The 23,006-nt window shown below is 39.4% G+C and overlaps 1 protein-coding gene, 1 non-coding gene and 1 pseudogene across 2 annotated transcripts; 1 reads left to right on the forward strand and 2 right to left on the reverse strand.

Moving 5' to 3' along the window:
• Positions 1-981: 981 nt before the first annotated feature.
• Positions 982-3,150, forward strand: LOC141720654 (GDSL esterase/lipase At5g03810-like). The gene is made up of 5 exons (XM_074523183.1): positions 982-1,388; positions 1,519-1,649; positions 1,745-1,978; positions 2,133-2,388; positions 2,739-3,150. The coding sequence occupies exons 1-5, from the start codon at positions 1,151-1,153 to the stop codon at positions 2,930-2,932; spliced, it is 1,053 nt and encodes a 350-aa protein (XP_074379284.1). The 5' UTR covers positions 982-1,150; the 3' UTR covers positions 2,933-3,150.
• A 267-nt stretch (positions 3,151-3,417) lies between these two features.
• Positions 3,418-4,548, reverse strand: LOC141717049 (ethylene-responsive transcription factor WIN1-like; annotated as a pseudogene).
• A 3,480-nt stretch (positions 4,549-8,028) lies between these two features.
• LOC141722565 (small nucleolar RNA R71) lies at positions 8,029-8,135 on the reverse strand. Its single transcript, XR_012575580.1, has one exon. It is a non-coding gene; the product is annotated as a small nucleolar RNA R71 (small nucleolar RNA).
• Between the last annotated feature and the right edge of the window lie 14,871 nt (positions 8,136-23,006).

A 23,006-nucleotide genomic window follows, 5' to 3' on the forward strand; every position in this document is an offset into this window, starting at 1 on the left:
CCTTATGGAGAGATTTCATCCTCCATAGGACTTACCAGCATCAAACAAGTTTCAGGTTCTAGTATGAGTTGTATTTTCCAGATGATAAAATGAATATTTGTCCTTCCCTCAATCAACTCAAAGGAGTGGTCCATATTTGTAAGTTGTAACACATACAACAGGGCTTATATCTTCTTAAAATCCAGAATCATGGTCTTGTCTGTAAATAGTTCAACAAATTCAGGAGAATCAAAACATGAGTTAAATTAGGGAATTAGATTTGACTGAGATACTGACACGGCCACATGGCAAGAGCATGATGATTAAAGGAACCCTGATGCTCTTAGATAGGTAGATGTATCTTACTATCAGTTTGCAAGGATGAACCAAGAACATTAGACAATATACTAAAACTAAAGAAATAACTACAATAATTTTAATGAAACCTCAACCTCCAAATGAAAATTCTTTAACCAGAAACCAAACTTATACATAAATGTTTAAAAGCAAGCAATCACTCTTAGTCATTATCATTTTCTTTATAAATAAGACTCCTAAAGCTTCCAAGGCTTTTTTATTAAAAAAAAAAAAACCAGTCAACTAATACTAAATATGATTTTTACATAATTTCTAGTGTAAAATTAATTTGGTTTGTAACATATACTGCATTGGGTATTTTGAAATATGAATATATCACAACTCCAATTCCAACTAACAGTTAATGTTCCGCTCATGTACATTGTATTATGGGTCCTGCATCCGCAGCAGTGTGATGTATGTTGGTTTTGTAATCAGCCAAGAGGCAGCTCTGCCAAAGAGATATACATAATGTGATGATGTTATTCAGGTCACGCATAATTTGCAGCTATTGAAAGCTTTTTGTAGCTCCCTTAACAAACTTAAAGAAGTGGACAAGCAAACCAGCAACTTTATTATGTATTAGCCTAACAAAGTTGACAGTCTTTACTTTCTTTTCAACAAGGTGCTGATCATGCTACCCAAATTTCCTCAGCTTTTATACAACTGAGTTTTCTTTCCCATAACATACTCTTATTTTTAGCCTCTTCTTACTTCTTTAAATTCCACTCCACCTACGCTATTTTTGCAATCAGCTATCTCTCTAACACCCCCCCTCTCCGTGAAATTTGAATTTAGGAGTAAAAGGAAAGACATGGGATTTTTAAGGATCTTTTCTGTTTTTCTTGTTGCTGCAATAGCTTTGTTCGGAGCTCATGGCCAGCCTATGGTTCCTGCTCTCAATATCTTCGGTGATTCTGTCGTTGATGTTGGGAACAACAATAACCGCTTCAGCCTTGTCAAGGCCAACTTTCCTCCTTACGGAAGAGACTTTGTCACTCACAAGGCCACAGGGAGATTCTGCAACGGGAAGCTGGCCATAGACTTCACAGGTAATGTTTTATGTCATAATTGATAAGATCCAAACTCTCGATCAACATCAACGTGTGTGCACTTCACTTCAATATGATACTTTGTGTTCTGCTAATTTATACACAAATTATTATGTATTCATCTGGACAGCTGATTACCTTGGCTTCAGTTCGTACCCACCAGCATACCTTAGTGATGATGCCAAAGGAAGGAACATCGTGACTGGTGCCAACTTCGCATCAGCTGCTTCTGGTTATTACAACATGACATCCTTGTCATATGTAATTGAATTTCATTATAATATGCATAAGTTAGTTACGAGACTTGATACATAGGGCTTGTGTAATGATCTTGAAACTAGCATTTTTTTTGGCAGCTAGCTATTTCATTGCCGCAACAGATAGAGAATTACAAGGATTGGCAAAACAAGGTTAGAAAATTGGAGGGAGACGTGAGAGCCGCTGAAATAATATCTGGTGCAGTCCACCTTTTGAGTGCAGGAAGCAGCGACTTCGTTCAGAACTACTATGTCAATCCACTTCTTCGAGGAACTTATTCAATTGATCGGTTCACGGACCTTTTAATGAAATCTTTCACCAACTTTGTTGAGGTTTGCAGTCGTACGCACTATCTGTGATACCATCAGTTGTTGCTACTAAATGCACTTACAATTTGTAATAACAGTACACAAACACTATATATGATATATAGTCACCGTATTAATAACAAACTGATAAAATGATTCATACAATTTTACGTTACAGAAACTATATGGGCTAGGAGCAAGAAGAATTGGTGTCACAACCCTACCACCAACTGGTTGTTTGCCAGCAGCCATCACTTTATTTGGGAGAGGTAGCAATCAGTGTGTACCTAGGCTGAACGCGGATGCTGTGCTGTTTAACAACAAACTAAACAGCACAGCGGAAAGATTGCTGTACCAGTTTCACGGCCTCAAACTTGTTATCTTCGATATCTATGAACCCCTCCTGGAACTGGTCATGAAGCCAAGTGATAATGGTAATGTTCCTATTTTACTATATCATAAAAAATGGATAAGGCATCCTATCATAATAATCCCGAAAAGAAAGTACATTACGAAACTAAGCGTTTTGATTCTAATGGCTTTAAAATTTAATAATGCATGAAGCAGAAAGACTAATACTTAACTAAATACTGCATTAATTTTTTTGAAAGGGAGGCAGAGTTTTTATTAGGATCCTTACCATAGTACTCAAACTGACACACGCCTTAGTGGCTCCATCAAATCTCGAATATCTCATTTGTAAAGACAATTTGTTATATAATTTCTTTTATCAATTTTCTAAAGGGAACTGACAAGAGTTTCTGATATAAAATTGCATTTTCAGGTTTCATCGAGTCAAGGAGGGCCTGCTGTGGGACTGGTACAATAGAAACATCTTTGCTTTGCAATTCCCTGTCTGTTGGAACATGTACCAATGCCTCACAGTATGTATTCTGGGATAGCTTTCATCCAACTGAACTCGCAAACCAGTATTTGGCTCAGTCCATGCTTGTAAAAGGCTTCGAACTCATCTCCTAAGCATAACACTTCATACATTTGAAGCAGCTATGGGTTTATAGACGTCAAACAAGTGTACACCGGTTTAAAAGGCTTTAGTTGTTCGTGAGCTAGAATCCAGAAGAATTATCTGTATAAGTTCCTAAATAAGAGAAGAGGGCTAATAAAGCTCTATCAAATGTAAGGGGAACTGTATGTTAAGTTCCTTGTATGATATAAATAAATTATGATTACTTTTACCTGGCAAACTTTAAATTTTGCCTAATTTTGTTTCCAAAGTCTCAGAGACAAATGTTAATGGATCAAACAAGTCCATGTCTCCATGTCGAGAAACTAGATGTAATGACTGAATAGAATTCCTGACAAACACTAGACATTGAACTGTGAAATTTGATTATATGACTAGGTAAACTACTACATGCTCAATTGAAATTCCTACAATTAGCATGCCTCCGAATTGGACGTTTCATTATTAGAAAGAATAATTACAAACATGGATTTGAGTTGTCAGCAGAACAGCATAAACAGAACAATGTAACAATTCAACTTAACATGAAAGCCAAGGTATTTGATTTTTGTAAGATGTGTAGTGTACATACATTCAGACGTTTGATTTTTGTATATTGCTGAAGTTCAGTACTTGTATAGATAATATGTCTTATTCTATTGATTGTAAACATAATATTATCAGTCGGTATTTGTGTTGAGAAGCTCTTCAATCATTTGCATTGCAAGCCTCTCTTCTTCATCAATCTTCCTAGAGGCTGTCATTGCTGCACTAGGATCGGACAATGACGAAGATGATGAACAACTATGAGTCAACACTTGTTCTTCAACAGCAGAAGTTTTATTGCCAAGCGCAACCCGCATCACCCAATTTGAATCTGAACCTGCTCCAGCCTGTTTTTTCCACACACCGATATGGGAACTAACAGGATCTAGCCTCAGACGAGTGATGGAGATGGCTTTGTTTTACTTCTCTTGAGCTTAGCGGCACTATCTCCGGCAATATATAATCCTCCTTAGTACCGGTATTAGCAATATGCGTCACTGGAAAATTGGTTCTTGCATTTCTTCCCTTAAATAAAAAAGCTGCTTCATCATAAGCTCTAGTTGCTGCTTCAGGTGTATCAAATTTGCCTAGCCAAACCCTTTTCTTCCTGTAATTATATCGCTAATTTTTATAAATAATATAAAATAAATTTTTTGATGAAGTAGATTTTCAAATACGATTTTTGCATCGTACAAATTTTTATTGCAGCTATGAAGATTAAAATCTCGTAAATCTTACAGCAGTGGATGGCGAATCTCGGAAACCCAAGAACCCCACTGACGCTGTCGCACACCTCTGAATTTTCTTGGTTGAACCATATACTGCTAGTATAATATTAATCTGAGTAGTATGTGCGACACAAATACACAAAATGATCGGAAACATTTATATCATTTTTCAGAATACAGAAGAATGGTGTCTCATGAGTTGGCCGAAACTGATGGTGAATTAGTAATGTTTATATATAAATGCCTAGTTTGAAAAATGTGGTGGTAGACTCTTAGTTCAGTTTGAAAGTTGTTGAGTGCTGATATGTCAGCCTCAGAAAATTAGGACAGAAGGTTATTGATTCATATTTGTTCATTCTTCCAGATCTAGTGTGGCCTGAATAGGCTAGCGTCTTCATGAAAAGAAATGTTTGTTTTTGAGACTTGCTTACATCTTTCATCTTACCATATTACATTTTAAGTTAAATTCACTTAACCGGTTAGATTGGATGAAAGTAATTGAAATCTGAAAGCCGAAGCCGGACCTTTGCTATGATGCCCAAAATATAATTTAAAAAATAAAATAAAATCGGGGACACAAATATAATTTTTTAAAATTTTGGCAAAAAATATCTCCATTTAAAAAGTGGGTGTCAAGACGTTTTTCTTTAAAAAAAATTAGTAAAAAATTCAAAAACTAAAAAAATAGATACGCATTAGGAAAATACGTATTACTTACAAATATATATCATTCCTCATCAAAATTTTTAATTTTTTTTTCTCTTTTTTAAATTTTTTTTAAATACCTATATTTAAAATGTGTACCTATAATTCTTATTTTTGAAATTCATATTAGAGATGTATTTTTGGCTAAAAAATTTAAAAATGTTATTCTCGTTACTTATCCTAAAGAATGTGATAATTTTATCATTTTTTCTCGTATTTTTATTTAAGACTTCCCTCTCTTTGCTCCTTCTATATTTTTTATCAAGATTTCGACACTTATATTTAGGTATTTCGATTATACAGTAAAGATAATAATAATAATTATTATTATTTAGAATCAATATTTTGTACATATATTTTTATTTAAAAAAAAAATTAAAATTTAAAATTAGATATTGCGTTGGAATAAAAATAAGGGTTTGTTAGTATTTAATGTTCCTTCGCAAGATGCCTACGTATCTTGTGTCGTAGAGAATCAAACTAAAAACGTAGTTCTAGATTGGGGTAGAGCCCTTTATATAGAGGTGAGTCAGGAGTTAGACTTGTGTTGGGAGATTTGGTAGACAAGTCTCTAACTTAGATGGTAATTAGGACTCTTATAAGGCAAGAGATTTTGGATCCTTCCCTGTAGGAGTTAGTGTCCATGTTGGACGTCATGTCTCTGTTCTTTCAGCCATGTTTGTGGACCTTGACAACCTCTACTCGTAGGCCTTGACGACCTCTGCTCGTGGGTCTTGACAACTTGGGTCGTCTTTAGCCTGTAACAAGCCATTGACCAACCTGGTTTGTATTGGGTTTTGGACAAGAATTTTAAACGTAATTAATGTGACATTTAATATGTCTTTAAGATATATTTTCTCTCCATATCATTTCCCCCTAACTTCCGGGAAAATTACTCGAGTTTTTGTAAAAGTTATAATAGTCTATTCACGTCTCGTAGTATTTTCAACCCTTTTCGGGTACCGGCCCTTCATGGGTATTGTCGTTTTATCGTAAAGTGTGGAGCGGCCTGATAAGTGGCATTTTATACCACTTAGAACATCTTAAAATGGCTTAAATTGGTGTCTTGAAATCAAGTATTTTGTGTATTTGATGCGTTTTTCTAGTGTTTATGCATTTCAGGGTATTAGTTGCATTTCGGGGGAGGAATCATCAAGAATAAGCCTTGGCATGTGTTCACCATTGTGAGAGGAAAGGAACGGGCAGATTACGGCGAAGAAACGGAGCAAACCTGGATTTTTTCCAGTAGAGGTCTGCGCGCCCGCGCAACTATGCTGAGCGGCCGCGCAGCAACCTGCGCGCCCGCGTAGCTATGCTGAGCGGCCGCGCAGGGTCGGGGAAAAAGATAAATTATTTTAGACTTCTACTTCTGTTTGGCTTCCAACTTCTATGTAATCTAAGTTTTATGGGATTATTATATAAGTAGATTTGAGACGTTTTCACAGGGAGTATTAAGGAGATTATGTTTTAGATTGTGTTTTACGCAAGAAGCGAAGGAGATAAGGAAGAAGACCGATTTAGCACACCGCAACGAAGAGGAAGCATATTTTCTTGTGATTCTTGTTTCGTTGTAACGTTGGATGCTAGTTTTCTTGCTTTGACTTATTTACTCTTGTGACGTACTCTGTGTTAATATAATTAGTTTAGTTATTATTTTCTTGTGTTTGTTTATCATGATTTCATATGAACCCATGATGGCGATAAGTTCTATTATGGGCTAATCGTGATCATGGGGTTGCAACGGATTTATTATGGAATTCTTTAGTTAATTGTTTAATACTTTAGTGTGTGATGATTGATTGATATCTAGTATTGGTTGTGCGTATTCGTCTTATGTGCGTCGCGAACATATAAGATAGGGTGTTAATCTCTTGTGAAGCGACGGTGGATCTTGAGGTTTAGAACTTGTCATGCTAGCATAGGTTCATGTACGTTGTGCATGATTAGTGGGTAACTCTAACAGTTTTATTTGCCCTATGTAATCAAAAAGGAATAACTAATGCTTAAATCGTTGTGTTGTCAATTTCTGTAGACATATAGGAACTCAACATAATTCAACTTCTATCTTAATTGTGGATGCTTGGTAGAATGGTATTAGTACAATGAAAGTTGGCTTTTATCAGTTTTGTGTTATTCGATTAATATCATGACTGTCACATGCTAAAGGTAATAACAATGGCTATAGAAGGAAGTAATAATGAAGTTGTGATCTCATGAGTGTTTTATTATTGATAAATTGAAGTGTTAGTTAAGTGGTTAATTAAGTAGTTAATTATAGTTAATATTTAATCAACAATTTTAAGTGTTATTATCTTAACATTGAGAAGTAATCATACATTGGTGAGTGAGTTTAATTAGACAATAATTTAGTCTGAGTCTCTGAGGGAACGAACTAGAAAGTATTCTATATTACTTGCGAACGCGTATACTTGCGTGAATATTAGTGCGTGTTTTCGCCCTAACAAGTTTTTTGGCGCCGCTGCCGGGGACTTGGCGTATTTGTTTAGTTTATGTACTTACCATCATTGGTCATTAGGACTCAGTGATTAGGACGTAGTAGTTACTTACTCTTTTCGGTTGTGTTTCAGGTACTTTAGCAAGCGTTTATGCAAACTCGTTCTCGTGCTCGCAAGAGGACTTTAGATACAGCTGAGGAGACAGACGAAGTTCTTGATATTCCGGAGAAGTTAGATTTTGAGGATTCGGATTCAGGAACTGAGCAGAAAGAACCCGTAAACATGGGAGATCGTATTGTTCAAGCTGATCCATCTCTTATGGATTTTTCTCGGCCTAAAATTGATGACATTCAGTCAAGCATCCTTCATCCGGCTATTCAAGCTAACACCTTTGAAATCAAGCCGGGCACTATTCAGATGGTGCAGAATTCTGTTTCTTTTGGAGGAGCGGCAACTGAAGACCCCAACATGCACATAAGGAATTTTGTCGAGATCTGCAGCACTTTTAAGTATAATGGCGTGACTGATGAGGCTATCAAGTTGAGGCTTTTCCCATTCTCACTGAGGGATAAGGCTAAAGACTGGTTACATTCTGAACCAGCTGGGTCCATCACTACGTGGCAAGATCTTACGCAAAAGTTTCTGGTGAAGTTTTATCCAATGGCAAAGACTGCTGCTATGAGGAGTGCTCTTACTCAGTTTGCGCAGCAACCTACGGAGTCTATGTGCGAGGCTTGGGAACGCTACAAGGAAATGTTGAGAAAATGTCCACATCATGGAATGCCGGATTGGATGATGATCACTGGTTTCTATAATGGTTTGGGGGCCCAATCTCGGCCCATGCTCGATGCAGCAGCTGGAGGAGCCTTATGGGCTAAAAGCTATACTGAGGCGTATAATCTTATAGAGACGATGGCTGCAAATGAGCATCAAAACCCAACTCAGAGGATGACGTCAGGCAAGGTAGCAGGTATTCTGGAAGTTGATGCAGCCACCGCTATTGCAGCCCAGCTCCAAGCGCTATCAATGAAGGTTGATTCTTTGGCTACGTATGGAGTTAATCAAATAGCTATGGTTTGTGAGCTTTGTGCAGGTTCTCATGCTACGGATCAGTGTTCTCTTGTCAACGAATCTGTTCAGTATGTGAATAATTATCAGCGACAACAGCAGCCTGTGCCAGCGACCTATCATCCTAATAACAGAAATCATCCAAATTTCAGCTGGGGGAATAATCAGAATGCTATTCAGCCACCATATCAGCAAGGAGTGAGTAAACAGTTTAACCCACCTGGATTCCAGCAACCACAGTAGTATGCTACAAGGCAATCATATCCTCAATAGGGAAGTGCAGCTGCACCTACTAGTGCTGATTTTAAGGAACTTAAGCTGTTGTGCAAGAGTCAGGCGGTTTCTATCAAGACCTTGGAAAATCAAATCGGTCAATTAGCCAATGCAGTGCTCAATCGTCAACCTGGCACTCTTCCCAGTGACACGGAAGTACCAGGAAGGAAGGAAGCTAAAGAGCAAGTCAAGGCTATTACCTTAAGGTCTGGAAAAGTAGCTGATGCTGAAAAGGCAAAAGAAGTAGAAGCTGAAATTAGAGGTGAAGAATCTAAGCAAAAGGAGAAAGCGGCGGAACCAAGGAAGACTACTGTTGAACACACTCTGCCTGAGGCTAATACAGGGGAGAAACAGCTCTATCCTCCACCACCTTTTCCTAAGAGATTGCAGCAACAAAAGCTGGATAGACAGTTCGGGAAGTTTCTGGAGGTGTTCAAGAAACTTCACATCAATATACCTTTCGCTGAGGCTCTGGAACAAATGCCTAGTTATGCGAAGTTTATGAAGACTATTCTTGCAAGGAAGGTGAAACTGGATGACCTTGAAACCGTTGCTCTCACGGAAGAATGCAGCGCTGTTCTGCAGCAAAAGTTACCACCAAAACTGAAAGATCCAGGAAGCTTCACCATTCCTTGCACCATTGGCAATCTGACATTTGACAAGTGCCTTTGTGATTTGGGAGCAAGCATTAATCTGATGCCGTTGTCGATCTTTAAAAAGCTGGATCTGCCTGATCTAAAACCCACGTACATGTCACTACAATTGGCTGACCGTTCCATTACTTACCCAAGGGGCATAGTTGAGGATGTGCTCGTCAAAGTGGATAAGCTCTTCTTTCCTGCAGATTTTGTTATTCTGGATTTTGAGGAAGATAAGAAGATTCCCATAATCTTGGGGAGGCCTTTCTTGGCTACTGGCCGTACCTTGATAGATGTGCAAAAAGGGGAACTTACTATGCGGGTCCAAGATCAGGATGTGACCTTCAATGTATTCAAGGCAATGAAATTCCCTACAGAAGATGAGGAGTGCTTAAAAGTGGATGTGATTGATACTGCGGTTACTTCGGAACTCGATCACATGCTAATGTCTGATGCATTGGAAAAGGCCTTAGTGGGGGATTTTGACAGAGATTATGAAGATAGCAACGAACAATTACAATATCTGAACGCTTCTCCATGGAAGCGAAAGCTGGACATACCATTTGAATCTCTTGGTACTTCTGACCTTAAAAATGCTGAAGGGAAGCTCAAACCATCAATAGAGGAAGCACCTACCTTGGAGCTCAAACCATTACCTGAACACTTGAGGTATGCTTTTTTAGGTGATTCATCTACGTTACCTGTTATTATTTCATCTGACCTTTCAGGTAGTGAGGAAGACAAGCTCTTAAGGATTTTGAGAGAATTCAAATCGGCTATAGGATGGACCATAGCAGACATCAAGGGGATAAGTCCTTCATATTGTATGCATAAAATTCTGCTAGAGGAAGGTAGTAAGCCAACTGTGGAACAGCAGCGAAGACTGAATCCCATCATGAAGGAGGTGGTAAAGAAAGAAATTCTGAAATGGCTAGATGCAGGCATCATTTATCCTATTTCTGACAGCTCGTGGGTGAGCCCCGTACAATGTGTACCTAAGAAGGGAGGTATCACTGTGGTCGCAAATGAAAAGAATGAGCTCATCCCTACTCGAACAGTTACAGAATGGAGAGTATGCATGGATTATAGAAAATTGAACAAAGCCACAAGGAAGGATCACTTCCCCCTTCCATTTATTGATCAAATGCTTGACAGATTGGTGGGTCATGAGTATTTTTGTCTTCTGGATGGTTATTCTCGGTATAATCAGATTTGTATTGCACCAGAGGATCAGGAAAAGACTACCTTCACTTGTCCATTTGGCACATTTGTTTTTCACAGAGTTTCGTTTGGGTTATGTGGCGCATCGGCCACCTTTCAGAGATGTATGATGGCTATATTCTCTGACATGATTGGAAATAATGTCGAAGTGTTCATGGATGACTTCTCCGTCTTTGGACACTCATATGATGAATGTTTGAATAATCTGCGCGCCGTACTCAAAAGATGCGTGGAAACTAATTTGGTGCTTAATTGGGAGAAATGTCACTTTATGGTGCGTGAAGGCATTATCCTTGGGCATAAGGTCTCTAGCAAGGGTCTGGAGGTGGACAAGGCCAAGGTGGGAGTCATTGAAAATCTGCCCCCACCTAATTCTGTGAAAGGAATCCGTAGTTTTCTTGGTCATGCGGGTTTTTATCGGCGATTCATCAAGGACTTTTCAAAGATATCTAAGCCGTTGTGCAATTTGCTTGAGAAAGATGTGCCTTTCAAATTTGATGATGAATGCTTGGCAGCATTCGAGACTCTGAAGGAGAGTTTGATCACGGTACCAGTCATTACAGCACCAGATTGGACAGAACCATTTGAGATGATGTGTGATGCGAGTGATTATGCGGTAGGTGCAGTTCTGGGACAGCGCAAGAAAAATCTCTTCCGTGTGGTCTACTATGCGAGTAAGACTTTAAATGGTGCCCAATTGAACTACACCACTATTGAGAAGGAGCTTTTGGCTATAGTCTTTGGCTTTGAGAAATTTCGATCTTATCTACTTGGTACAAAAGTAACTGTATTCACTGATCATGTAGATATTCGCTATCTGGTTTCTAAGAAGGATTCGAAGCCGAGACTCATTCGTTGGGTGCTTTTACTTCAGGAATTTGAGTTAGAGATCAAAGATAGAAAAGGTACTGAGAATCAAGTAGCTGACCATCTCTCTAGGTTGGAGAATCCCGATTCTACTTCACAAGATAGGACGTTAATCAATGAATCTTTTCCGGATGAGCAGTTGTTTGCAATTCAGGAGGAAGAACCATGGTTTGCAGATATTGTAAACTATCTCGTCAGCAACATAATGCCTCCTAATTTGACATCCGCTCAAAAGAAGAAGTTTCTGCATGAGGTGAAGTGGTATATGTGGAATGAACCATATTTGTTTAGACAGGGAGCTGACCAGATCATCAGGAGATGTATCCCGTTCTGTGAGACGGAGGGGATATTACGAGACTGCCATTCCACGGTTTATGTGGGACACTATGGAGGTGAGAAGACGGCAGCTCGTATTCTGCAAGCAGGTTTTTTCTGGCCTACTTTGTTCAAGGATGCTCATCAGTTTGTTTTAAGGTGTGATCGTTGCCAAAGAGTGGGAAATTTGTCAAGGAAGGATGAAATGCCATTAAATGTGATGCTTGAAGTCGAGGTCTTTGATGTATGGGGAATCGATTTCATGGGGCCTTTTATCTCGTCTTGCAATAATCAGTACATCTTGCTGGCAGTCGATTATGTCTCAAAATGGGTCGAAGTTAAAGCTTTACCGACAAATAATGCAAAGGCAGTACTAAATTTTCTTCATAAGCAAATTTTCACAAGGTTTGGAACACCTCGGGTAATCATAAGTGATGAAGGATCGCATTTTTGCAACCGTAAGTTCACTTCTATGATGCAGCGTAATAATGTGAATCATCGAGTAGCTACTGCCTATCATCCGCAAACAAATGGTCAAGCGGAAGTGTCTAACAGAGAGATAAAGCGTATTCTAGAGAAGGTTGTTTTTCCGTCAAGGAAGGATTGGTCTTTAAAGCTCGATGAAGCTATTTGGGCTTACAGAACAGCATACAAAACTCCACTTGGGATGTCACCGTTTCAGTTGGTGTACGGTAAGGGATGTCATCTACCGGCGGAGCTTGAGCATAAGGCCTACTGGGCATTGAAGAAATTGAACCTGGATTTAGATGCAGCTGGTAAGAAAAGAATGCTTCAGCTTAATGAACTTGATGAATTTCGACTTCAAGCGTACGAGAATAACAAAATGTATAAGGAAAAGGTGAAGAGGTGGCACGATAGGAAGCTACATCCTAAGTTATTTGTGCCAGGGCAACAAGTTCTTTTATTCAACTCTCGGCTCCGACTTTTTCCTGGGAAGTTGAAATCAAGGTGGTCTGGACCTTTTATTGTCAAAACTGTGTTTCCACATGGAGCGGTGGAAATTTTTGAGAATGATTCGGACCAAGCATTCAAGGTTAACGGTCAGCGGTTGAAGCACTACTATGGGGACATGGCAAACCGAGAGGTGGTTAGTGCCATTTTGTTGACTATTTGAGAAAGGTACGGAACGTCAAGCTAATGACGAAAAAGAAGCGTTGCGTGGGAGGCAACCCATGAATTGTTGTTACAGGAACCCTTAGAAGTTAATAACCTATCCAAAAACACAAAAAAATCAGAAAACAGGGGCTGAAATTATTTTTTTCCAGAGACCCTCTGCGCGGCCGCGCAGGGGTCGAGTTCCAGAAAATTTTTTACAGTTCAGAGAAAAAAAAACAAACAAAAACACAAAAACAGTTTTAGCCCATAAACCCACGAATTATTCCCACTACCCCATCATTTTATCCCTTAATTCCCAAACCCTAATCTAATCCACACCCTATATATACATACACCTATCCTACATATCTCCCACAAAACTTCCTACACTTAAACCCTCTCACAAACATCAAAAATCAGTTCTTACACACTTTTATTCATGAATCAATGGCACCCAAGAGAGCACGCACTATTGATAGCAGCAGCACAGTTCCTACTGCTGATTCATCGAGGGGTACTGCTGCAAGGCCTCAGTTAACTGACAGAGTTGCGGAGGAGGAGTACACTAGGCTGTTGGGGAAGCCGATTCTGAAGGAGAGGGGGTTTTTACCATCAGGGAGGGATGGTGAGTTGTTGCCCATGATTGCAGAGAAGGGGTGGATAGCTTTTTGTGAGTCACCCGAAGCAGTACCGATGAGCGTTGTTCGCGAGTTCTACGCGAACGCGAAGGCTGAAAAGAATGGGTTTTCTGTAGTCCGTGGGCTGACGGTTGATTATCATCCTGCGGCGATTCGCCGTGTGATTGGACAGCGAGAGAGGAAGCCCGAGGAGGAGAACTGGAATGAAAAGACTGCTGAGGATTTTGACTTGGATTTGATTTGTGCGACTCTCTGTCGACCGGGCACAGTTTGGATCCGCAGTCCAGGCAATAATGAGTATCGTCACTTTCCGGCGATCGCCATGAACAGGTATGCCCGTGCAAGGAATGCATTTATATGTACTAATATTTTGCCTTCTTCACATGCACACGAGGTCACAGTTGAGAGAGCACAGTTGTTGTGGGGAATTCTGCATGATGAGTACTATGTGGACCTTGGTGAGTTTATCTACCAAGGAATTCTAAAGTTTTTGAGGGGAGCAAAGCATATGAACATCCCTTATGCATCCACGGTTACGAAGCTATGCCGAGCAGTGGGAGTGAACTGGCCGGCTCATGAGCAGTTACAGTTGCCAGCCGCTCCGATTGATTCTGGCACTCTGAATGGGATGCAGGAGTGGACCGGTGGTGAGCCTGAGGAGCATGGGCTGGGTTATCATCTTTCAGGAGGGCGTCCAGCACGAGGTGCTATTATGGCTAGGCCAGGGCATGGTGAGGCTGGTTCTTCGAGAGCTCAGGAGGGTGCTGGGATGGGTGATGCCCAGTATAGGAGGCTTTCATGGCGGATGGATGCCATGTATGAGACACAGAGTAGGGTTGCTCAGGAACTCACCCTTGCGTTAGGGACTGCTTTTCGAGGCCTTGGAGCTGATATTCAGTGGCCAGTTTTTGGTGAGGACTCTGCATACCCGCCGCCTGATACTCCACCCACTGAGGGTGATGATGATGATGACTCCGAGTAGGTATACCCTGTGTTCCTTTCTACTACTTTCACTGAGGACAGTGAAGATTTTTAGTTTGGGGGTGGTAGTTAAGGAATATTGTGTGTGTGTCATTTAGTTGCATATTCATGATAGTTTAGTTCATATAGTTGCATAATTTATGCCATATAGTTTTTTTTTATGAATGTCATGTAGCTCATGCATTTACCATGATCCCTTTTGCAATGATTTATCGACTGAATTGTGATATTGATGCGAGTGTAGTGATAGCATTAAAGTGATATTAAGTTGTGTAGGTTGATATGCATGCTAGAAACAATTGTAAGTCCACTAAGTCTTAAAGAATGCGTAAGGGCTAGATTGTTGCTATGATTTAGTTGTTTTCAAGGTCAATCTACTTATTATGCTTAGAATTCGATTATAGGTTCTTAGTGATAAAGACATGAAAAAGAAAAATTTTGGAGAAAAAAATATGGAAGTTGTTGCTAGTTGTGGCTAGGCGTCAAATGGCTAGTAGCCGGCTCGCATATGTTGCGAGTAGTCTAGGGTTGAGTAAGATGGAGCGAAATGCACTTGCTCAGAAGTTATTAAAAATAATAATAATAATAAAATAAAAAAAATAAAAAAAATTGCATAATTGATCAAGAGTGGGCTCTTTGGTATTCGAGTTATTAAGTTCTTAGGGGACTTTGTGCCTAGCGACCTAAGGCTTTTAGAGTCTGGGATCCGCTAACCTAACGCTCGTTATATGGATACCATTGTATAAGTCTTTTGTGGACCTCACTCATTGCACGGTCAAATAAGCATTTGAGTTGTAAATAAAAAGCACGATTCCGTAGTAAGCTCCAGAGTTCTTGTAGTGTTGTATATCACTTTGTGCCTAGAATTTTTATTCTTTGTATAAGCGTAGGATTGCCTTGAGGATAGTCTAGTCATAGTAATTGGTCTAGATCCGAAGCATATCTGTTAAGCATTTGCACACACCACATTTCTGGCTGTATGTCCGTTTGCATGAGTTTATTGATCTTTAGTTGTCTAACTGCATTCGTTGAGATGTGACAATTTGGTTGGTTAATTGTAGTAAGGGGGATCGTTGCATTTTCATATAGATTGCATTCATGCATATTTTTATTTGTTTTTGAGTCTGTGACGCTTGAGGACAAGCATCGATTTAAGTTTGGGGGTGTGATAAGTGGCATTTTATACCACTTAGAACGTCTTAAAATGGCTTAAATTGGTGTCTTGAAATCAAGTATTTTGTGTATTTGATGCGTTTTTCTAGTGTTTATGCATTTCAGGGTATTAGTTGCATTTCGGGGGAGGAATCATCAAGAATAAGCCTTGGCATGTGTTCACCATTGCGAGAGGAAAGGAACGGGCAGATTACGGCGAAGAAACGGAGCAAACCTGGATTTTTTCCAGTAGAGGTCTGCGCGCCCGCGCAGCAACCTGCGCGCCCGCGCAGCTATGCTGAGCGGCCGCGCAGGGTCGGGGAAAAAGATAAATTATTTTAGACTTCTACTTCTGTTTGGCTTCCAACTTCTATGTAATCTGAGTTTTATGGGACTATTATATAAGTAGATTTGAGACGTTTTCACAGGGAGTATTAAGGAGATTATGTTTTAGATTGTGTTTTACGCAAGAAGCGAAGGAGATAAGGAAGAAGACCGATTTAGCACACCGCAACGAAGAGGAAGCATATTTTCTTGTGATTCTTGTTTCGTTGTAACGTTGGATGCTAGTTTTCTTGCTTTGACTTATTTACTCTTTGTGACGTACTCTCTGTTAATATAATTAGTTTAGTTATTATTTTCTTGTGTTTGTTTATCATGATTTCATATGAACCCATGATGGCGATAAGTTCTATTATGGGCTAATCGTGATCATGGGGTTGTAACGGATTTATTATGGAATTCTTTAGTTAATTGTTTAATACTTTAGTGTGTGATGATTGATTGATATCTAGTATTGGTTGTGCGTATTCGTCTTATGTGCGTCGCGAACATATAAGATAGGGTGTTAATCTCTTGTGAAGCGACGGTGGATCTTGAGATTTAGAACTTGCCATGCTAGCATAGGTTCATGTACGTTGTGCATGATTAGTGGGTAACTCTAACAGTTTTATTTGCCCTATGTAATCAAAAAGGAATAACTTGTGCTTAAATCATTGTGTTGTCAATTTCTGTAGACATATAGGAACTCAACATAATTGATGACTATTCAACTTCTATCTTAATTGTGGATGCTTGGTAGAATGGTATTAGTACAATGAAAGTTGGCTTTTATCAGTTTTGTGTTATTCGATTAATATCATCACTGTCACATGCTAAAGGTAATAACAATGGCTATAGAAGGAAGTAATAATGAAGTTGTGATCTCATGAGTGTTTTATTATTGATAAATTGAAGTGTTAGTTAAGTGGTTAATTAAGTAGTTAATTATAGTTAATATTTAATCAACAATTTTAAGTGTTATTATCTTAACATTGAGAAGTAATCATACATTGGTGAGTGAGTTTAATTAGAAAATAATTTAGTCTGAGTCTCTGAGGGAACGAACTAGAAAGTATTCTATATTACTTGCGAACGCGTATACTTGCGTGAATATTAGTGCGTGTTTTCGCCCTAACACGGCCTACACGTTTACAACAACTTATACTTTTTTTAGTGTGAGTTTACACACTTAGGGCATTTGCACCTGCTAACTGAATAGTGTTTGACACTAAACAGTCCTAATCGGGAGTAAAAAGCGAGCATTTATCACCCCTTAACCTTCATCAAGGTTAACTATAGGGTGAATGTTGCTAACATGCCTTAATCGGGGCTGATCAGCCCTAAACATGGCTAATTTATCTTAATAAGGGCTAATTAGTATGCAAAAGCCATTAATTATCCCTAATCCACACTATCATGTGCGCAAATAAGTTAAACGACCCTAAACATGGCTAATTATATCACACAAACCACTAATTATCCTTAATTCAGGCTAATTATGTGTAACATTCCAATTTTTCCAAAAAGTTTGGACCATGGTAAGTCCTCCATGAGGCTTTGGACCAACCTCCGTGGACGTTCTGGTCGGCGAGAGGCCTCCATGTGGAGGAGTCGACCCATCATGTTCTTGCTCGGCTAAGGAGCCACCTCCATTGTAGTCCTAGTCGGCCGGGAGGTGAATGTCCTCTAAATTTGTTTATTTTTTTGCAGGAGGGTCTAATCGACCTCAAGCCTCCCATATGGAGGACTCGGCTCCTCCTATTCTTGATCGACCGAAGAGCCACCTCCAAGGTAATCCTGGTCGGCCGTGTCCTGGAGTCTCTCAAATTTTTTTTGTATTCATTTCCGTGAACGTTCTATACTTGTTTTGGTGAAAGTTCTATACCTGTTCTGGTGAACGTTCTATACTTGTTCTCGTAAATGTTCTATTCTCTATGAAACTTGTTTCCCAGAACGTTCCTGTAATGGACTCGTTGCTATAGATGGCCATTGATGTTGGATTAAGAGCTTAACTTTGCTCTAACTCTAATATTTTCACTAATCATTATGATTAGTGTAATTAAATTCCTAATTAAGACTAATGACTTATGTTTAGTCTTCATCAAGCTTTACTTGGAGGATTGATACAATAAGCAACGTTCTATATCGTTTTATTAGTTTATTATGTCCTTTTCTCTCGGTTCTTGATCATTTTCCTGTCATTTATTAGGTATATTTTCAAGTAATACATGTTAGCGGGAATTAGGCAGAGTTGTGAACTGCTATAGCATGTGCCTCTTTTCCTATAAAAAATGAGGAGTGCTCATTTTCATTCACACCTTCATTTCTCAACTTCTCCCAAATTTTCTCAAGCTTAGAAGCTCTCAACTTCCCAAGTAAGTTAGGATGTCTCAAGGTACTTACAGCAAGCCCTTCATCTCGGCTAAGGAGGCTATGCACAAGTGAACCATAATTCGGTCACTAAAAGGTATAGATTTCGTTTCTCCCTTCTCTCTAAATCGTTGTTCCAACATCCTGAAGAGAATGTTGGATAAGCAAGCCGACGAGTACCCGAGCACTGTGTACTTCGATATCTTCAAACATAGAAGCATGCTCGATGAAGAGGATGTTGACATGATCAGGTCAAGTTACCCCTGGCCGACTGTATTAAGGTTTGCAAGGCAAAGTCTAATGAGAGGACTTGCAACTTAAGTACCACCAAACTATTTGTGTGCAAAAGATGTTGAGCTCTGGACTAAGGTTCCATCTGCACCCCTTCATTACCAGACTCCTTGCCTAGCTAAAGGTTTACCCTTCTCAACTTTACCCCAACGGGTGGGCTTTTATCATTGTTTTCATTGTAAGGTGCAATGATCTTGGCATTCCTTTGAGTGCCTCAATATTTCGAAGCATATTTATATTGAAGACATCTCTTTTCTCTAGGCCCGGTTGGGTTCTACTCCAACACAGGCCTCATGTTTCTCATATTATGAACACTCACCCTCTTCACAACTCGATTAATAAGTGGAATAAAAAGTTTGTTGTCTTGGAGTGGAAGGAAGGTGACTGGGGAGCGTACTTCAGACGCGATTTCAGTTGTCTTGTAGATAGTGCTCACTACATTCTTCACCTCAGAGATGCTAAGCTCCATACTCGTGACTGTCTTATCAAGGATGATGGACGAACCCCTTATTGGAAGTTTGTTACTAAGACAAAACTCGTGGAATCTGGCATTAACAGCCTCTCTATAAAAGGTATTCATTTTTATTCTATCTCAAACTTGATCAAGTTTGTTCTTATATTTATCTTTCCTTTATTTTATTTCAGCCGTTGAAGCCTTGAATGCACTGATCGACAAGAGTGACATGGTCACCGGGAGGATGGCTAGGGAAGCTACCAAACAGGCGAATCGAATTCACAAAGTCCCGACATTACTTGAGGCATCTGGCTCTGGAAAGAAGAGATTCAGAGGTTTGGATGAAAACACGAAGATCCCCTTTGAACCTTCATGGGGCATATCCACCAATGACTCAGTGTTTGGGAGTTCAACCCTTTCTTTTGAATGGTCTTAAAATTCCATTACTCCCCCCGAACCTTATTCACGTCTCATCGGGTGAGAAGCTACTCGAGGCCGAGGTGTTAGGGGCTCACGCCTTGTATCAGGTACTCTTAACTTGTCAAATTTTTCATTCAAGTGCACTTCTTTTAGTTTTGGGGATCCTAGGCCATCCAAGACATCCTCATGTGGTGGTCTTGGTCGGCCTAGATCCTCCATGTAGGGTACTCGACCCATCTTGGTCTTGGTCGGCCAAGATCTGACCTTCGAGAAGGTCTTGGTCGGCCATGACTCTCCATGTTGGGGACTCGGCCCTCTTTAGTCTTAGTCGCCTTAGCATCTTACCCCCGTCTTTCGTGGGGTTATCTTTTTTATGACCTCTCTTTTTGTTTTCTCTGCCAGGCCAATGCCTACTTTGCTGCATCTTTTACACAAAGCATTAAAATAAGGAGTGACTATGCAGCACTACAAGTCTCCATGGACAAGATGAAGATCTCTTCGGAAGAGTGGGATTGCAAGGCACATCAAATGGAGGACAAGGCTGTTCTCTTCGAGAAGAAGCACTCCAAAGAAATGAAAAGGAGGAAGATGGAGTGGAGAAAACTCGTGAATATGTATCATGAATCTATAGAGTTTCTCCAGATGATGGATCACCATGACAATCAGATGCGCCCTCTGAACTTGAAAATTGGATGGAAAAGGGGCCTCAAGGACATCCAATACCTGTATGTAGACGTGGTTGACCCGAGCCTTTTCACTTGCCATTGGGCGGCTCCTGTAGTTGATCCATCCGGACAGGACTCTGGCTCTGCACCCGGGACTACTCGCCAGCAGTCCTCATCCAGTTCGAGTCGCGGGGGTTCTGGCTCTATAGGCAAAGCTCCTTCAAAAAGCCCAAGCTCTAAGGAGACTCTTTATGGGAAGATCTAGGAGCTGGTTTCAGGGAGCAATATCTCTTCCTCCGAGGTTGGCTTAGATTAAGATGGTGAAGTAGAGGATGAGGCGGATGATGAGGTCGCTCATGGAGCATGCAATGAAGAGGAGGATGATTTTCAGATAATTGACTATGATATCCTTGCACGGCTATAGATGTCATCTGTGGCTTTTCTATTCAGAACTTTATTTATTTGAACTTTTATGGTTTGTAACCTAGCTGTCCCGTAGGACCGATTCGTGATCCTTCAAGATCTTTTCTATGCATCATTGGTTTGATTTCATGCTTGTTTTTTATTTTTGGCATTTGGTCCTTCAGGACTTGCATTCCTTAGATGCCCTTACTTAAATAAATTTGTAGACAATATGATAGAAACAAACTTGCATAAATAGGTAATATCTTTGAAAAACGGGTTCAACCCTTAGATACGATGGTTTCGTCGACCTTTTTTATATAGCTACTACTAAGTACCAGGAACATGTTATGAACGTCCTAAACATAATAGACCTTCGGGTTTGAAGCGTGCCAAGTGCCTTCTTTATGGTCTCTGGTTCATAAGCTTCGACTCTAGGTGACCCATGGATGATCTCTATGAGAACCACAACTTCAGCTCCGTAAGCCAACATGAATGAGGTAGCTTCAGTTGTCACTTTGCAGGTGGCATGATATGCCCATAGTATAGGCAGTTGCTCGTCCACCCAAGTGTTCCTCGAGCGTTCGACCCTTTTCTTAAGTCCATCAAGGATGATTCGATTAGAAACTTTCACCTACTATAGAAGGAGCTTGAATATAGTATCTACAATTAGTTCGATTATGAACACAAGTATGTGACAGAAAACAAGTTTATTCAATATATCAAACTCTGTTACAGTAGGTTAATCTACTCTCTCAGTGATGTATGATATCACTAAGAGCTGCTAGGGTTACAATGAATAATCTTTTTCGTGAATGATAACACGTATAGTGTAAACCCTAAGCTGTGTTTATATAGTACACAGTTACAAGATATCTTCTAATTGATATGAAATATATCTCTTCCTAAAATATATCAATCATATATTATCTTTTTACAAGTCTTCTAGTCGTCCAACTCCTAAAGCATATCTTCCTTTGTTTAGTCCAGATCCTCTCCTAGAAATCAGCCACACTTTACTTCTGAAGCATATCCTTCCTTAAGTTCTGATATCACAAGTTCTGATACCTTAAGTTCCGATATCTTCTTGTCTTCAGTAAATCCTAATTTCCAGCTGAGTCCTGATAAGTCCTGATATTAAGTTTTGAAACTAAACACATCAGATTAGTCATGACATCACAAATATATCTAACAATCTCCCCCAACTTGTAAATTATGAAAAATATACAAGTTAATAGATTTGATGATGTCAAAAACATTTAAGTACAAATGCAATAAGAGTTTATTTAGACAACTAACTACAACTTACAGTCCTAGCAGCTTTTACCAATTTTACTGAATCAATCTAAATCCAAAATGATTCTTAAAAAAGTTTGATATCAGCTTATCTTCTGCATTTCTCAGGACTTGAGCTAATTTAGCCTTGACTTGCTACAGTTCTTCATCTTGACTTCCAATCTGGTAGATGGCAATCCTAAGTGCTAAAATGTGATTTCTTTCCAATCCATCTTCAAGTCTGATAACTCTGGGATGTGAAGAGTCTTCATTATAACATAAGCATCTTCCTTTCAGAATTACTTCTACCTTAGCAGAATTCTTCCTCATAGGAATTTCTCTTCCATCATCTTCAACTATCTTTGGAATAAATTCTGCAACCCTTGATCCATAGATTCTGGCTTTATCCCTTATGGTCTTTATCAAGAAATTTGACCATTTTCTGGTAACCTCAGACTTTATCTCCAAAAGATAATGAATGAAGTGAAGTTCTTTAAGAGATTTGTTCAGCACATCTGATTCTGACATTCTGTATATTCTTCAATCTTTAAGAAATAGAATCAGCTTTTCCTTGACTTTACTCTTATCATGAGTATCCAGTACCACTTGAGCAGATATAACCTTATCAAGGTGTTTCTGTGTAACTTCCTCAAGTGGTTTGTCAGTTAATAAAAATGGATCTTTGATAGTTACTTCAACTCCTGTTTTGATCTTGGCTTCGCTTGATCCTAACCCAGATCTGTCTCTTGCTTTTCTGGCATTCAATCCAATAGTCATGAAATCAGATAGCAGTTGACTTTTCTTAGGATCTGATGGTTTAACATCTTTCTATAGGAGTTTCTTCTTATCAGCAGTTGTCATCTTGTTCAAATCAACTTGGGCTCTGTCAGAGGTTGATGTCTTGATTACTTGTTCTGGATTTGCAGATTCTTCTATAGCTTGCTGTTCTGAAATTTCTTCACTCTGAACAACTTGAGCTCTGTCAGAGGTTGTCTTAGATTCTTCTATCATCTTTCTTCTTTTCAGAGTTTCAACAGTTTCATCTTCAGCAGCAGTATCATCAAATATTTGAACCATCTTGCACACATGATACATCAGAATTTGAGGAATCTTCATTTTCTGCTTCTTGACTATCTCCCCAACTTTTCCTTTTCCCTTATCTTTGGGATAAATGGTAGTTTGAGAT

The sequence above is a fragment of the Apium graveolens genome, chromosome 4, assembly GCF_009905375.1.
Source record: "Apium graveolens cultivar Ventura chromosome 4, ASM990537v1, whole genome shotgun sequence".
Classification (NCBI taxonomy): domain Eukaryota; kingdom Viridiplantae; phylum Streptophyta; class Magnoliopsida; order Apiales; family Apiaceae; genus Apium; species Apium graveolens.